Genomic DNA, 16,573 nt, shown 5'->3' with positions numbered 1-16,573 from the left:
GTTATTTGTGCCTCAGCTGTACAATTGCATGTTTATTTCAATTATTACAACCATTTTCAATGGAGAAACCTGTCATCCACAATAAAGTCGAATATAGAATATACACGAACATCATAGAAAATGAAGGAATTGAAAAAGGTCACCATAGTATGATTTTATAAATGACCTTTTTTAATTACTACACTTTCTATGAGGCTTTTGTGTATTCTGTATTCATCTTTTGTGTACTGTACAGCTTTCTCCTATGAAGATGATTGTAATAATCAAAAGTGATAGAGAATAAACATGCAGGTGTACAACTGATGCCACAAAAAGCTTTTTTTCAAATGTAATGTTATGTTTATCATGTATCTGAATACTAGTTTTAAGAACCTTCTGCATGGATGATGTGGTGTTTCAAGATGATTGAGTATTTTGGTTCTTGATACAGCAGTTTTCTATGCCTTGCTGTATCTGATAAATTCTGGACAATGAGAAATAGCTTCTCACATAGACTCTAGGTTGTAGTGTGTGAGTGAAAATTATAGTGTAAATAATTTACAATGTTCAGACTTTTCCCACCTTTCTGATGAGGAGAAACTTGCTGTTCAAATTGCAGGGCAATTGTTACCAGTTTTAAGTATTGTGCAAAATATTAATACCAGAAACTGACATTGTAAGAGAACATTAAAATGGGTATTTATAAAATCAGTGATTCGTTATGTGGCTGTGAAGTTAAAAATGAAGTATTTTACTTCCCATGCCTGTCGTTTGGTAGGAAACCCTCATGGGCAAAAGTGAGAGTTATGGACATAAATCATGTGAGTACCAAGTGAAGAAACATGATTCTTCAGTTGTTCATATACAAAATTATTTAAGACTGGCACATTTTGGAACTGTCAGCACAGCTGAATAATTGGATAGTGCATATAGAAGGCAACATGATGGAGCCCATGAGCAGGATACATAACGTGTTTTACATTTGTGTTAGAACGTTTTAATAGTTTTCCGTCTTAGGCATATAGGGAGCAGCATCACTTAGCAGTAGAAGAACTCTGCTTTTATTTAGATTACTTGGCCACAGAATACCCAAAATATGAGAAGCATTTTCTGAGAAAATGATTTATGAAAACAGAGTCTTAAATGAGAATAAAATAATTATTTGAAATTTTATTCCAGTACAATTTGTGATTAAAACGTATACAATCCATCATCAAAGAAACTAGCAATAGGGTATTTGACTGTTTTCTGGAAATTGTCTTAAATGATTAATTCTGTCTTTTTATGCTCCTGACATGCTTTTTCCTCTTGAATTCAGATTGTATAAAAACAGAAATGAAATTCAAATAATTTGAAAGGCTGCTAAAATGCTCCATTCGAGTCATGTGATGCCTGTGTCGTCACTGGCTAGCTCACTGCTCCTACTGTCATTATGCTAATTCACAGTGCTGTTCTGTTTTGGAATTTACGTTTCAGAAAATGGGTTACAAATGGTGTGTAGTAGCATAATGAACAAATACTTCTATAAAAATTCCTGAAAAGTTGTTTTTGAGTGTGCCAGAGAAAATAGTCGTTTTACGCAACTACTCCTCAGTTGTTCGGTAGTTTAGTTTTTAGAGTGGTAGACCATCAAACTTTACAAGTTGATGTCCTTTGATGGCTGGTTAGAATCTAACCCGAAAGAACATTTTAACTTATTTGTCAAACAACTCGAACGTCCTCTTGTACAAAAACCAAATCACAATCGCAAAACTTCACCATACTGAGCACAGACAGATTATTATTGTGTTTTCCTTGCTGTTTGCATGCACATACATTTGCAGTCCCTGTTCACACACATTAAATTCAATAAGATATTTTCCAATTAATGTGACCACAAACTTTTTACTTTATTGGAAACAATGTTTTTATCTTCTATTGTCCATCTATGATTCTTATTGCTTAAACTTTTGCAGTTTTGTCATCTTACATAAAGATGAAGTAAGTCTGCTTCAGATACCAACATTATTTTACACTCACAAACATCACAGCCCTTCTGTTTGTGTCACCTGCATGTTATACATGCTTTATATCTCCCCGTACAACCTCATAGTCCTACACCTCGTTGTATTGTGGGAATATAGTGATAACTTTACTACTAGGAATGGTTTCCAAAAAAGTGAGCTGTTTATTTGTGAAGTAAATGCATTTACCCTCCGTTGTCCATTTTTCATACTAAGACTAATGTGAAGCTCTATATATAACACCTCCCACAATCGAAGCAACTGCTACAATCAGTCCTTGCTAATGCTGTTCATGTATTTCATGTAAAACTTTAAAAATATGAGACCTTTCCAGGATTCTTACAAGTGACCTCTTGATTTTCAGATGTATTGTTATCCACTGTACCATCGAACGCATACTAGATGTATTGTTATCCACTGTACCATCGAACGCATACTATAAATAGGTTTCTGCTGAGTGTCTTCTACAGAGAAAATCAACACTAAGTTTTGCCAAGCTCATGACTGGTAGTTGACTATCTAGTTATAATATATGGACCCATTTGCAAAAGTTCTACACTGTCTTAGTACTTAGTGAGTTTAATGATATGCAGGGAGCAGGGAAAAGAATGTCCATCATTGCAAATATCACCACTCTATATGGGTGAGCAAATTTTGCAAGGCTCCCACTATCACCATTCACATTATATAGCTACACTGTTTACAGAAAAAATACATAAAAACCTCCTGATTTCAGCTAATTCTCCCATAACACATTTATAGCTTCATCTTACTCCTAGCCTGTGATGTCACCAGAACATCAGCCAGTAACAGAGCATTTTCGATCACATTACCGGATCTTGATAAGCTTTAATTACATAAAAATAACAGAAATCTTGTGAGGATATTGACTGTAAATTTTATTTAAATGTTGTTATCAGTCAGAATAACAATAATATGAACAATATTTTTAACTTCGGAAAATAGCCTATTGTGGAATGATTTGCTTGTTCCAGGACTTTACAGAACACGAGATGGGGTTGGCCAGGCCCATTCTCAATTAATTCTCATAGAACTAGGTTAGCAACATAGCAGTCCATTGTATCAGTTGTTTCATCTACAGATGTCCATATGTATGAAGTCCCCAGGCCTTTGCGAATTTTGTCCAATACCTGTTAGCAAAACAAGAAGTAATTGTATGTGTGTGAAAATAGTTTTTATTTATTTGGCAAGTATGTTATGTTGGCCTGCCTGGCTATAAGATTTTTGGAACACAATTTTTCCTCAGTTCTAAGGGATCAGGGACATCTTTTGATGTATACTTCTCCAAAAAGAGTGGGGTTTCTGATGTTTTCAAGTGGTAATTTGCTCCTACTAAAGCATCACGTGTATCCATATAAAATTTTATTTATATCCGTGTGAAATTCATTTGTCTTAGGCATGGGAGCAGTATAAACAAATGGATTTGGTGTATTGCAGATTCTTTTGTTTAAAGTATTCTCGCAATACATGACACAGACATGATGTGCGGTTCAACTTGAAATTTTCTAGTACATTTAATCTGAAATTATAAAAGATCTTTCCATTATGTGAATGTGATTTAAAAAAAAAAAAAACGGCAATCTTGTTTATTCAATTATTTAAAATAATTTTGTAATATTTCACAAAGGACAGGTGCCTCAGAAAATTTTCCAAAACAGAATAGCTTACTGTTCTCTACAACAATCCACCTTTCATTTTATCCATTGTCAAGAAGTACACTTCTGGAACTTTTTTATTTATTTATTTATTTTCTGTCCATGTAACAAAAAGTTTTCGGACATTGTCAGGAAAATTTAGATTACATTACACATATACAGTGAAATATTTACATTCTTAAGAAAATATGGATCAGACACATGTCTGTACACATTATTTTTCAAAATGGCGCTACAAGTAGATTCCTCTATAGTGTAACACAATTTAGCTTATATTTATAATAGTTCAGTACACATAATAAGTGTATAATTACATTCTTTCATACCACTGATAAATCGGAGACATTGTCTATATACACTGTTTTCCAAGATGGCACTACAACTTAAAGTCCTCTATAGAGTAACAACACTTCTCAATTAATGATTCCTTCAGTTTACTCTTTAGCATATTTAGATTTACTTTCTTGAGTTCACAGGGTAGTGCATTGTAGAAAATTGCTCCCATTCTGTGTGGGCTGTGGTCCGTTGCCTTTTTATTGTTCACAATTCTATGAAACTTTCCCTTCCCCGTGTATCATAGTTGTGTACATTACTGTTTCTCATATTAAATTCAGGATTTTGTTTCACGAACATGACTGTCTGCAGTATATACATGGAGTACACCATAAGAATTTTATATTTTTGAAAGATGTCACTACAAGGCTCTCTCTTCTTTACCTTGGCTACCATTCTTACTGCCTTTTTTTGTAATCTAAAAAGTCTATCTATATGAACTGCTGATGCCCCATCCCATATCTTAATACCATACTGAAGGTGCGGATGAATTAACCCAAAATATATTTGCCTTAAAGTATCATGGTCCAAGAAGGCTGAGACCCATTTCAGTAGATACACATTTCTACTGATTTTCTTGCAAATGTTATCTACATGGTCTTTTCATGATAAGTGTTCATCAACAACGATGCCCAAAAATTTATGTGAATTTGCATATGCAAGACCCAATGGGGATGTAAGTACAGTATCAGTTATGGCAGCATTATAACTGTGGATGAACTTCATTATTACCGTTTTGTCTTTATTTACAAGAAGCTTGTTTGCTGTAAGGTATGCAGACAGAGTATTGAAACTGATCTCGGTACTGTTAGCTGCAGACTGCATATCACTGCCACAGCTGATGAAGGATGTGTCATCGGCATAGCTTACAACCATGCAATTTTGGGGTTCAAATAAGTTATTTACATATACAAGGAACAGAAAAGGCCCTAGTGTGGTTCCTTGAGGCATGCCACATTGAAGTGTCCTGAAGTTTGATTTGGTTGTTAGGAGCTGCTCATTATTTTGATAAGTTAACTTTACACACTGTTTCCTGTCTTTCAAATAGGAGGTAAGTAGTTTCAAGGCTAGTCCCCTCAACCCGTACTCTCCTAGCTTACACAGAAGAATGGTATGATTCACAGTATCAAAGGCTTTACTCATATCTAGGAAAGTGCCTATTACCTTGTCACTTTTGTCCAGCTTATTTAATATTTCATGCATAAAAGATGCTACTGTTGTTGTAGTAGATCTCCCTTTTCTAAATCCATGTTGTAGGTTTTTGAACAGATTGTGTTTGGTGAAATATGATTCAACTTGATTTAGTATTACTCTCTCTAACAATCTGCCTAGTTCTGAGGTTAATGATATTGGCCTGTAGTTTTTAGTGTCAGTTTTTAATCCCTTTTTATGCACTGGTATAATTTCAGTAATTTTCAAAAGGTCAGGGAATACTCCATTTCTGAGGGAGGTATTTATCAAGTGAGTCAGGGGTTTCACTAATTCATCCCTGCATTCCTTTAGCAGTTTAGGTGAAATGTCATCCCAGCCACAAGACATTTTTGGTCAAAGTGCTGATATGATTGCTAGGATCATTGCTAGGATCACTTTAGTTGGAAGCATATTAAAAGCACATTAACACACAATTACACAAACTTACAAGGTGCATGCACGTGTGCTGCCCCTCCCCCCCCCCCCCCCCTCCCACACGCACCCTCTCTGCAAACACAGTTTAGGGAAAAACTCCAGTTTTAGAAGAATCAAAATTGCTAGTGAGGTTTGTTCAAATTCCACAATACCATGTTACAGCATCTTTACTGTCATGTCAGCCATGGTACCTGACTTAAAAGGCTAAATTTCCATTGTCATGAGGTCACAGGCTTGCGGTGGTTGTTGTGGAGAAATAAATCTGTTTATGATACATTTCTCTGCTGAGGGCTGTCAGTAAAGTTCTGGGAAAGTCATTCTGTCACGAGAATCTTAAATTTCTGTTCATGTTGTTCCCCTTTTTTTCATTGATCCTTTCTCCTTAAGCAGAAATAAGAATCATAAAAAAACTGAGTTGTCTGCTCCAAATCATTAAAATATGCATTTAAACTGAAAATAATATCTATTATATGTATAATTAAACTAAAAATGCCTTATATACACATCATACATGTTTTTATCCCCAAAAATGTTAGAATATCCAAATATACAAGGAAAAAGTATACATACTTGAAATCAGAAGGTAATGAAATGGATAAGTACTAAGTTTGAGCTATATCCAGTGATCCTAAAAAAACATGCATTTGCATGGGATTCTCATCTTTAGTGATGAACATATCCACAAAGTTTGACAAATATCTAAAGGGTGCTTTGTGGTGTAACGCTTAACAATGTAATTGAAGTCATACTCATGAGATCACCCAGTAATGTTGTTATAGTTTTTCTGTTTCTGCAAAAATGAGTCCTTGCTTGAAAGTAAGTTTTTGCAGCTATGAGAAGGAGCAACTGCTGATGAAGGAGAAAGAAACTGTAAATTATGACTGTCTCATGTTTTTTTAATTAGCAAACTTGAAAGATTGTTTTTAATTATCTCTTATACATAATTTTTTCTGGTTAATGCTAGGGTATGTTAGAAGAGTGGTGCTTTATTTGCACATTTCAATGTAAGGTAACTATTTAGAATGAAAGTATTCTGGCATTTTAACAAATATCATTTAATATTGCCAGTATTTTATGATAGCAGTTAATGTGTCTGCATTTCCTTTTTATATACAGAGTCCTTGAGAGAATTGTTTATGTGCTTGCCAGGTCAATTTGACAGTCCTCATGCCAATTCTGTGACCGATTGTTTGACAGATTAATATACTGTTGAAAAAAATCACTGTACTACGGCACTGATCAGCTTTTGCTATATTTGCAATATGTTTCATAGTTGGTTCCCATGTGTGTGTTTTTGTTGACACGAATAAATTTTAACTTTGTGTCAGCTTGTGACTTAATCTTACTCTTTTTCTTTTAGGTCTGTACGGTTGCTGCCAGCCCTGGAAAAATTGAATCTTAGTCACAACAGGATCACAGATGTAAACAATCTCACATTGCTGCCTCGCCTTTCTCATCTTGATTTGTCTGTCAACCAGTTATCTGAAACAGGTCCACTGCACATGAAAGTTGGGAACATTGTTCAGCTAAACTTATCACAGAACTGCATTTCTTCATTGACTGGTTTCTCACGTTTGTACTCCCTTGAGGACCTTGACTTGTCAGACAACAGAATTGAACATATCCATGAGATATCTCACATATGTGCACTTCCATGTCTTGAGAATCTTGTGCTGATAGGTTAGTATATAAATTAGCTATTCATGATCTGTTAACTTTTAAGTATGCAAATGTTTACACTAATTTATTTTGTAACCTTTTCTGTAGAGTTATTCATGACAAATTTCTCTTAGGTGGACTGACACTAGGACTACGTGGCTTCTGTAATTATTGTACAATGTGGGTTACAGGACGAATGCATGTAAAACAATATCAGTAATCTCTCTTTTCCATTGTTATGTTACGCTGCCAGAAGAAAAATGTATGGTCCTTTCATTAGTTGATCTAGCAAATATCTGACATCTTCCAACATTAAATAAAGACATGTCTCTCTCAATGCAGGTGTCTTTACAAAACTCACATTTTTTCTATTTGTTTGTGGTATCTCCAGTTTCAAAAATGTGAAGAGCATGATATTACAATAAAACACTATTGAATATGTGTTCACATAGAAGTTGATAATCTGTTGTAGAATTATGGATAATATTCCATGCTGAAGCATTATGATGTTTTGGAGAGTGAAAAACTCCTCTATAAAAATGAACAAGGATTTTGTAAACAGAGATCTTGGGAATCACAACTCTTTCTGTTTTCCACAAAATCCAAAACACCATAGATGACACGAAAGTTGATGTCATGTTCTTTGACATGTGTAAGGCATGTGATATTGTTACACATTGTTGTTTAGTGAAAAAATACAAACTCGTCTGGTATCAGACCAAATTTGTGACTGGATATGGGACATATTAGCAGGTAGACCTCAATATGTTGTTGCTGTTGGTGGTGGACTTTAGTCCAAAGACTGATTTAAAACAGCCCTACATTTGAGTATATCCTGTGCAAGGTTCTTCATCTCTGCATAACAAGTGCCATCTGTATCCTTTTGAAACTGCTTACTATATTCAAGGCATGCTCACCTACAATTTTTGCCCTCCAGATTTACTTCCATTCCAAAACTGACAATGCTTTGACACTCCAGGATATGTCCTATCAACCGGTCACTTCATTTAATCATCAAATTGTGCCACAAATTTCTTTTTGCCCCCAATTTGATTCAGTATTTTCTCAATAGTTATTCAACCTCCCCATCTAATTTCAATATTCTTCTGAACACCACTTTTAAGAAGAATCTATTCTCTTAGTGACTGAACTCCTAATTGCCCACATTTTACTTGTGTACAAGACTACACCCCATGCAAATATCTTCAGAAATGACTTCCTAACAAGGAAATTTATATTTAGTATAAACAAATTTGTCTCTTTCATAAAAAGATTTCTTGTTGTTGCTAGTCTGTATTTTATTCCCCTTCTACTTTGACCATTATCAGTTATTTTGCTGCTAAACTAGCAGAACTCATCAACTATTTTTAGTGTCTCATTTCATAATTTAATTCTATGAGGATCACCTGATTCAGTTTGACTACATTCCAGTACCCTTGTTTTACCATTGTTGGTGTTCACAATGTAATCTCTTTTCAAGACCATATCCATTCTGTTCAACTGCTTTTGTAAGCTTTTTTTTGCCATCTGTGAGGTCTCTGTAGAAGTTGTAGATAACCTTTCGTTATCTTTATTTTACTGCTGCCAGCTTCAGACTTTCAAAGAGCATATTGCAACATTGTCAAAAGTGTTGTCTAAATCTGCAATGTTATAATCCTAGGTTTACCTTTCTTCAGTCTATCTTCTAAGATGAGTCATAGGGTCAGTATGGCCTCGCATGTTCCTACATTTCTCGGGAACTCAAATTGATCTTCCATGATGTTGGCTTCTGCCAGCTTTTCCTTTATTCTGTAAATAATTAGTGTCTTTATTTTGCAATCATGATTTATTAAACTGATGATTCAGTGCTATTCATACCTGTCTGCACCTGTATCAGATGTAATAAAAAATATTGCATTCTTCTTTAAGTCTGGAGGTATTTCACACATCTTATCTATCTTTCGTACAATGTGGAATAGTTTCATCTGACTCTTTCTTCCAAGAATCTCAGTACTTCTGAGGGAATGTGTCTTCTCCAAGGACATTTGTTTTGACATAGGCCTTTCAGAGCTCTCTCAAATTCTTCTCACAGTATTGCGCTTCCCCTCTCACCTTCATGTATTATCTTCAAGTTCGTTTCCTTTATATAGACTGCCTACATATTGCTTCCACCTTTCAGCCTTCCTCCCTTTGCTTTTATGGGCTTGCTGTCTGAGCTCTTAATGTTCATAGAGGTACTTCTCTTTTCTGTAAAGGTCTCTTTAATTTTCCTATAAGCTGCATCTTTCTCTCTCCTAGTCAAGCATACTTCAACATCTGGCAGTTTTCATTTAGCTATTCCTGCTTTGACATTTTGCAGTTATTGTCAGTTTCAATTTCTATACATCTGTATTCTCTTTTGCATGTTTCATTTTCTGCATTTTTGTACAGGATGTCCATGTCCGTAATACAATACCTTGAGAAGTAATTGAGATATTTATTGATGGTATGATTCCATGAATACGGTTACTCAGAGTGTCGTTTTACACACATAATACATCTCAAATGTGCACCATTAGTGGTGTGACAGACTTTCCAAGTGTCTTGCAGTACTGCAGATTTAAAATTTGCAATAGCTGCATGAACATGGTGGTACAACTTGATTGTTGATAAACCCTCACAGAAAAAAAATCTAGTTATCTGATGTCTGGACTTCTAGGCGCCAAGCTATAGATGGTCTACCTCTCCCATTCCAGCAATCTGGAAACTCATGATTCCTCACACAGTCTGCAAAATGGATCAGGTGACAGAGGATTTAGGTTCACTCTGTAAAGGATTTACCAGGGAAGACACCGTGGTTATTGTGGGAGGGCCAGGGAACAGCATCGACAGAGATCCTGGGTACAGTATAGAGTGTGACCTGGTAAAGATTGCGTCGGCATCGAGACACACCAATGTTGAATTTGTATCTGTCTTGAGACGCCATGACCGGCCTCATTTGAACTCTTCTGTTGGGAGAGTTAATTTGGAGTTGGAACGGCTGCTTGGGTCGGGTGCGGGGGCTCATATTGGTGTGGTTCCTGTTGATTATCTCAGTAGGTGGGACCATACCAGGCACGGCCTACATCTCAACAGGAAAGGGAAGGAGAAACTGGCTCGGGTAATAGCAGGAAATTTAAGGGGGGGAGGCACTGCCATGAATGGTAAAATACCAGTGGTTACAGGTGTTGGAGCAGCACCTTTTTTAGGATAGGTAAGGCAGAAAGATGTCAAGTTCTACGAGAGGTCAGGATTGAAAAAAATCTTCAGTTTAGGAAAGAAATTAAACAGCACAATTCTAGCACATTGGATCACCAATTACAGCTGTCAATTATAAATTTTCACCAATCACCAGAAATTTTATCTCCACCAAGTTGTATCTCAGTCCTAGGTAATTGCATTGATGAATTAAAGTCACCCAACCCAGTTGACATAATCTGCCTCTCTGAACACCATGTGACCACTGGTATAGGAACTAGGCCTAAGCATAATGAGAAACTCAGACAGGAGAGTACTGCAAATGTTAGAATAAGGAAAGGTTCTCATAAAAGTATAATTAAAAATAATGTAAGTATATTTCATCAAAATATTGGGAGTTTAAAGAATAAAGTAGATGAGCTTCTGGTTTGTTTAGAAGATTTAGAAGCTGAGAATGAAATAGATATACTATGCCTGTCTGAGCATCACATTGTTACTGATATGGATAAGGTAAATGTAAGTGGATATAAGCTCTCTGCACATGTAATGAGAGAAAATATGGAGAAAGGAGGAGTTGCCATATATGTCAAAAGTTATCATTGTGCAAAAAGTATAGAAACAAAAAAGTTTTGTGTAGAGAAACATATAGAAGCATGTGGCTGTGAGCTTAAATTAAATAAAGGCACATTTATAATTGTAACTGTATATAGGTCCCCATCAGGAAATTTTCATCTATTTCTGAAAAATTTGGACTCCTTGTTGTGCTATCTGTCAGACAGGGGAAGCAAATTATTATTTGTGGGGACTTCAATGTAGATTCTCTGAAAGAGGGTAATTAGAAAAATGACCTTGAAGTATTACTCGGTTCTTTCAATTTGACACCCGTTATTGATTTTCCTACTCGGGTGGTAAAGGATAGCAGCTCACTGATAGATAACTTCTTTATAGACCAAGATAAGTTTAACCAGATAAATGCTCAGCCTGTTGAGAATGGTCTTTCTGATCATGGTGCACAACTAGTTACAATATATGACATAGCTCCATTCAGCAATAATAAACAGTCCTCCAAAGTAGTACGTTCAGTCAACGATTTAACAATTGCAAATTTCAGGGAAAGCCTACAGCAGTTAGACTGGGATGAGGTGTGCCGTGAACCTGATGCCAATTTAAAATATAATTTATTTGATGACATTTTTGTAAATGCATTTGAAAACTGCTTCCCCAAGAAAATAGTTAAATATACTCGTAAGAAACCTTGTAACAAACCATGGCTTACTAAGGGTATAAAAATATCTTGTAACTGGAAAAGGGAAATGTATCTGACAGCAAGAAAGAGTAGTGACCCAGAAACTATCAAAAATTATAAAAACTACTGTATTATATTAATAAAAGTTATTAAAAAATCCAGGAGTATGTGTATCATGTCTGAAATCAGCAACTCTGATAATAAAATTAAAACAATTTGGAATATTATTAAAAGAGAAACAAGTCAACCAAGAGCGGAGGAAGACAGTATTACCATCAAATTGAATGAAAACTTTACGAACAAAAAGTCAGAAGTTGAAAATATTTTTAATAATCATTTTCTAAATGTTGTGGATATAGTAGGATCCAGGTGTTCATTAAAAGATGCTAGGCTGTTAATGGAAGAGGCCATACCTATGCAATTTGATACAATTGAAATCTCACCCACTTCTCCCTCTGAAATTAGGAAAATAATAAACTTGCTTAAAAGCAAAAACTCACATGGAATTGATGGCATTTCCAGCAAAATACTAAAAGCTTGTTCTCAACAGATAAGTAAGATTCTCAGCCACCTGTGTAATAGCTTTCTGGAACAGGGCATTTTCCCTGATAGACTGAAATATGCTATTGTTATACCTTTGCATAAAAAGGGGGATAGATCTGATGTCAACAATTACCGTCCAATCTCCCTTCTAACAGCTTTATCCAAAAATTTTGAGGAAGTAATGTATTCAAGAGTAGCTTCACATATCTGTAAAAATGAAGTACTAACAAAATGTCAGTTTGGTTTCCAGAAAGGTTTTTCAACAGAAAATGCCATATATGCTTTCACCAGTCAAATTTTGAATGATCTGAATAACCGAACACCACCCATTGGGATTTTTTGTGATCTCTCAAAGGCTTTTGATTGTGTAAATCATGAAATTCTGCTAGACAAGCCCAAGTATTGTGGCATGAGTGGGACAGTGCACAAATGGTTTAATTCGTACCTAACTGGAAGAGTGCAGAAAGTTGAAATAAGTAGTTCTCATAACATGCAAAGATCAGCACATTCCTCAAACTGGGGAACTATCAAGAATGGGGTTCCACAAGGGTCAGTCTTGGGTCCTTTGTTGTTCTTATTATATATTAATGACTTGCCATTCTATATTCATGAAGAGGCAAAGTTAGTTCTCTTTGCTGATGATACAAGTATAGTAATCACACCTGACAAACAAGAATTAACTGGTGAAATTGTCAATACTGTCTTTCAGAAAATTACTAAGTGGTTCCTTGTAAACGGACTCTCACTGAATTTTGATAAGACACAGTACATACAGTTCCGTACAGTGAATGGTATGACGCCATTAATAAATATAGACCTTAATCAGAAGCATATAGCTAAGGTAGAATATTCCAAATTTTTAGGTGTGTCCATTGATGAGAGATTAAATTGGAAGAAACACATTGATGATCTGCTGAAACGTTTGAGTTCAGCTACTTATGCAATAAGGGTCATTGCAAATTTTGGTGATAAACATCTTAGTAAATTAGCTTACTACGCCTATTTTCACTCATTGCTTTCATATGGCATCATATTTTGGGGTAATTCATCACTGAGGAATAAAGTATTTATTGCACAAAAGCGTGTAATCAGAATAATAGCTGGAGTCCACCCAAGATCATCCTGCAGACATTTATTTAAGGATCTAGGGATATTCACAGTAGCTTCTCAGTATATATACTCTCTTATGAAATTTGTTATTAACAACCAAACCCAATTCAAAAGTAATAGCAGTGTGCATAACTACAATACTAGGAGAAAGGATGATCTTCACTATTCAAGATTAAATATAACTTTGGCACAGAAAGGGGTGAATTATACTGGCACTAAAGTCTTTGGTCACTTACCAAATAGTATCAAAAGTCTGACAGATAACCAACAAGTAGTTAAGAAGAAATTAAAAGAATTTCTGAATGACAACTCCTTCTACTCCATAGAGGAATTTTTAGATATAAATTAAGAAAAACAAAAAACAAAAAAAAACAAAACAAAAATAAAGTTGTTATATTAACTTAAGTATGTTGTTAAATTAACCTAATTATGTCATGTATTGGAAAATTCAACTCGTTCCACATCATTACGAAATATCGTATTCATGATCCATGGAACTAGTATTAATCTAGTGTAATCTAATCTAATCTGGCGTAGTGCACCATGTTGTTGAAAGATCATACCATGAAGAAGCTGCAGCATAGTGCACAGCTCCAACAGGTGTGTGTGTGAGAAAGCACACAGAGTACTTTCTTATGTGGAGTCCACAAGGCTATTGATGTGCATTTACGTGAACAAAGCAATTGCACACATTCACGCTGTAATTCACCTTCTTCGTTGTTTTTTAATCTTTCTGATTATTTCGCGAGCTGGTGCAGTACTTTCGAAAATGGGTTTAATTATAAAGTCGCGTAATAAGTCTCACTGTGAAGCAACATTGCAACAGTAGCAATATACACAAGTAGAAACTAGGCCCCCGAATATTAAGAAAATATAAGTAATATTTAACACTAGACTGGCTGCAACTACTTGGGATCCATCTTGACTCAAAATTAATGTGGAAGAGTCATACCGATTATATTTGTACTAAGTTAGCACATGTGACATATTTGTTAGGTAAACTAAGGTCATGTGTTAGTGATAAGTTATTACTCAATGCATACTATGCCTTTTTCCACACCCATTTAACATATGCCACTTTGTTGTGGGGAAACTCACCCAGAGCAAAACAAGTTTTCATTTGGCAAAAGAAGGCAGTCAGATGCATCCGTAGAGTCAGAAATAACGAGTCTTGTAGACCATATTTCAAAAATCTAAAAATACTAACAGTTGCAGCCCTCTTTATACTAAGTTGTCTGATACACACAAAAGAAAACCAACACAGTCACAAGCTACGACAATCTATCCATCACCATGACGCACGTATAAAACAGCAAATTGACATCCCAGTTGCAAGACTAAAGAAAACTCAAGATAGTTACAGGTACATGGGAGTAAAACTATTTAACATGTTGCCAATAGAGGCACATAATGTGTCACTGAATGAGTTTAAAAGTGTCACAAAGAAAGGGCTTGGAGAAAAAAGCTTTTTATACAATAGAAGAGTTTATAATGTGCACTAAAGATGATCTTAAGTACCGGTACTAATATAGTTTCACTTAGATTAAACTTATATACATGTAAATATAATGCAAATACCTTGTGCAGCATCAAGGACAAATATTTTTATCTTATTAGACAATAATGATCTACAATATATTACACCATTTCTGTTAGTTATGTAAACTGTATATGTACACAAATGACAACATCAATTGCATTTTTTAATACCTAAAGATGGATAGTAAAATAAATTAAAATAAATTAAAAAGGCGCGTACTTTCACGATTGAGTGGGCTGTCTAATAACTATTACATTTGGGGGCGATGGTAATAAATTGCAATTATTATAAAAGTCAATCACATATGATGAATATACAGGAGAGGTAGATGCACATATTTTCGTAGATTTACCTTTCCTTGTGGCCCGGTTGCAAAGAATATTGGTTACGGTGAAAATAAGAGTCAGACAAAATTTATAACAAAAGGAATCAGACTTCATTAGAAAAAGAGAAACGATAAAGATTGCATGTATTAGTGTTCCGCCAAATGATCAAATTAAAAAAAAGTGAAAATGGCTGTCACAAAGGAAGAAAAGGTCATGTTCACCTACCTCCATTTTTGTAATGTGCTGCTGCGAAGATCGCCACTTCTATCTGTATCCATCTTGTATAAACAATAATAATGTTGGTCCAGGAGAATGTCATATTAGGCTTCCATAAATAATGATAAATGTGGAGATTTTGTTTTGACTTAAACTGGTGATTATTCAAATAAACTGTCATTAATATAATACCAGGTTTTACATATACATCTACACTTTATGACGAACAGGAACAGAACAGAAGCCTGCTACAAAAGCTAGTAATTGAAGATTGTAATTATGCCATTGTCTCTCAGGGTCTATCAGTGCCCTTACTTACCTTTGATTGGCCGATCAGTATCTGGCAAATATTTTACATTTTGGTTTATCAAGAAATATTGAAAAGTATCTCCAAAACTTTGAGTCACCATACTTGCAGAAGCAAACTGCAGTAAATAGCTCAATTGTGTCTCAAGTTATTACATTTTATGTTATTGGATGTTTATAGCGACCACCCTGTACTTTATTGCTGTTCTCAGTGGGGTGAAATCAACACATGTAAAAGTAATTTCATGGGTATTGTAGAGCTATTACTTTTTACATTATGTATAAATAATTAAATCGATAACATCGGAAGCTTGATGAGGCTTTTTGCAGAGGATGCTGTTGTCAGTAGGAAGGTTGCAGTACCAGAATACTGTAGCGAAATGCAGGAAGACCTGTAGAGAATTGGTGATTGGTGCAGGGACCGGTACTGACCCTGAAAGTAAATGATGTAATGTGATGTACTGCAGATAAATAGATGGAAAGATCCAAGTGACCACGTAAAACAAATTGCAGGAAAAGAACATGCCAGTCTTAAGCTGATTGTAAGAATGTTAAGGAAATGTAATTCATCAACAAAAGAAGTACTTACAAAACACTTGTTCGACCAGTTTTGAATATTACTTGTGTGTGGTGCCCTTGCCGGCCACTGTAGCTGAGCGGTTCTAGGCGCTTCATCTGGAACTGCGCTGCTGTGGTTGCAGGTTCGTATCCTGCCTCGGGCATGGATGTGTGTGATGTCCTTAGGTTAGTTAGGTTTAAGTAGTTCTAAGTCTAGGGGACTGGTGACCTCTGATGTTAAGTCCCATAGTGCTTAG

At 35.3% G+C, this 16,573-nt stretch overlaps 1 protein-coding gene across 2 annotated transcripts in view; it reads left to right on the top strand.

The window, feature by feature from the left end:
• LOC126199083 (nischarin) overlaps positions 1–16,573 on the top strand; it is a 91,613-nt gene that overhangs the window by 33,723 nt on the left and 41,317 nt on the right. For both annotated transcript variants that reach the window (XM_049935822.1, XM_049935823.1), the window contains exon 4: positions 6,978–7,297. In XM_049935822.1, coding sequence (XP_049791779.1) covers positions 6,978–7,297 — 320 coding nt within the window. The remainder of the gene's footprint in view (positions 1–6,977; positions 7,298–16,573) is intronic.

Source organism: Schistocerca nitens, chromosome 8 (assembly GCF_023898315.1).
Source record: "Schistocerca nitens isolate TAMUIC-IGC-003100 chromosome 8, iqSchNite1.1, whole genome shotgun sequence".
NCBI lineage: Eukaryota > Metazoa > Arthropoda > Insecta > Orthoptera > Acrididae > Schistocerca > Schistocerca nitens.
Note: the sequence above shows the minus strand (reverse complement) of the source record. Positions and strands in the feature narration are given on the sequence as shown.